This window comes from Erpetoichthys calabaricus, chromosome 8, assembly GCF_900747795.2.
Source record: "Erpetoichthys calabaricus chromosome 8, fErpCal1.3, whole genome shotgun sequence".
Classification (NCBI taxonomy): Eukaryota; Metazoa; Chordata; class Cladistia; order Polypteriformes; family Polypteridae; genus Erpetoichthys; species Erpetoichthys calabaricus.
In genome coordinates this window covers 25780823-25782894 of record NC_041401.2, presented here as the reverse complement: position 1 = coordinate 25782894, position 2072 = coordinate 25780823, and the positions used below count along the sequence as shown (strand labels likewise).

Sequence of the window (2072 nt, the reverse complement as noted above, 5' to 3'; positions counted from 1 at the left end):
TTCAAATAAACTATGGCAATTGCTCGTCTGAAATCCTTCAATGATATGGCATTTCCACCATGGATACTTTTGTGCAGAATCCACGCATTCACTATTGCCATGTCAATGCAGCGAGTAAACAGGGGCCAGTACCATTTCTTTCCACGTATAGAAACACAGTATTTTGAAACAAGCCAGTCATGATGGTCAACACCGCCCATGTACGCATTGTAATTATATATCAAATTAGGCATTTTCACTGTGCTCTTTTCTTTCTGGCCTTTTACACGTCGCTTGACATCATGAAGCGGCTCAATAGAGTCATGATTAGTGGCAACTGTTACAATGTTATTGTCGTGCCAACGCACGAGAAGTACCTATGATGTTCTGTCATAGACGTACTCACTGGCATCACAATCTGATTTTTTCATCTCTTTTGATGACTTCATTGGACATGTTCTATTGATCCTGTTTTCTCTAATGGTAGCGGTTGCTCGAAATCCTCTATCTGCCAGTTGAGAGAGCAGATCCATGTTTGTAAAAAAGTTATCAAAATACAGAGCATAGCTGCTTGGATCTGCAATATGTTGTACAGCATTCAAGACAACGCGAGAACCAAGTGGCACATCTGTTGCAGTTGTTTCCTTTCCACAATACAATGTGAAGGTGTAACAGTATCCTTCGCTGGAGCAAATGGCCCAATATTTATACCCAAATCTGATCGGCTTTCCCTTTATAAATTGTTTCAGGCTGTTTCTCCCATAATATTTCACGATCATCTCATCAATGCTGATATTGGGTGTAAAATAGCCAAATTTACAGAAATTCTCATTCAAGAGTTCAAACAACGGCTTCACCTTGAATGATTGGTCACCTATGTTGCTGTCTGCAGTAGAATTGTCCACAAAATGAATATAACTTTTCAATTTCTGAAATCGGTTTCGGGACATAGCATTCTTGACAATAGGTACGACAAGATCTTCTGCATCACTCCAATAGTCTGCTTCTGACGGGACTTTATGATATCCAGTTATAATCAAAATCCCAAGGAAGACCTTCACTTCTTCAGTTGATGTATGAAATTCATGATCATTCCTAAAATCCGTTGAATAGCGAACTGTTTCTTTACAGATTAGGTCATATATCTCTGGCGAAAAGAACTCCTCAAAGAGTTGCACAGGATTATGTTGGGCTAAAGTTTGTCTCAGATTATTTTCTGCAACACCGGCGGCCTGTCCATTCAGAGCAGATGTCTTTGGGAAGACTGGCTTCTTCTGCTTTGTCCAGGACGGCGCAGGACATTTCTTCTTCCTTGGCCGTTTCGCTGGAGGTGCAGAACTTGTTGATGGTTGATTCTCTTCCGTTTCAGCGTCATCCCCCTCATTTTCAAACAATGTGTCGTCTTCCATGTCTTCTCCAACCATTTCGACTTCTAGCTCTCCCGGAACATCAGCAACAGTTACATTTCCTGCATTGGCAACGTCCTCATCCCCTTCATCTTCGTCTGACAATTGACTGGTATTTGGCGGTAGCACACAGACAGTAGCTTTCGAGTATTTTTCCTCGCAGTCTTCCAGAAGCTGTGACACTTCATCTAGGGTGATGCACCTTTTTGCCATGTCTTGCTACGCAAAAAAAGATAAATAAGGTGCGCTTTAGATATAGGCATGCGATCATCCCAATGTCCTATTCACAGGACAGTGGAAAATGTCGCAGAATAACGTCTATGTAAGTGCGATTAGAATACAAGTTAGCAATACGGAGAGTTAGATAGTTTACTTACATTGCGTCAATCTCTCCGTCCCAGCAAACTAGCACAAAATGTCCAGACTCGCCGTCACAGGTAGGGAACATCAGAAGCTGCCTCCAAAGACACAAAGCACAACCTGTCGCCCACACGCTATATGGCACATGGCCGCTTTCGCGGAAGTGTTGTGACGCACAACCTCAAGTCTGCTGTGAATGTACCCCGGATCACGTGGTTGCTTCGTTGCGACAGATATAGGCATATATGTCGCTGTCCTACAAATAGGACAGTGGGAGATAACGGGTTTAAAACCTTTTTGAGTAAACAGGGTGGCCCGGTTAGCACC

At 42.8% G+C, this 2072-nt stretch overlaps 1 protein-coding gene across 1 annotated transcript; it reads right to left on the bottom strand.

Moving 5' to 3' along the window:
• Positions 1–356: 356 nt before the first annotated feature.
• LOC127528896 (piggyBac transposable element-derived protein 3-like) lies at positions 357–1598 on the bottom strand. The gene has a single exon (XM_051930472.1). The coding sequence runs from the start codon at positions 1596–1598 to the stop codon at positions 357–359; it is 1242 nt and encodes a 413-aa protein (XP_051786432.1).
• Between the last annotated feature and the right edge of the window lie 474 nt (positions 1599–2072).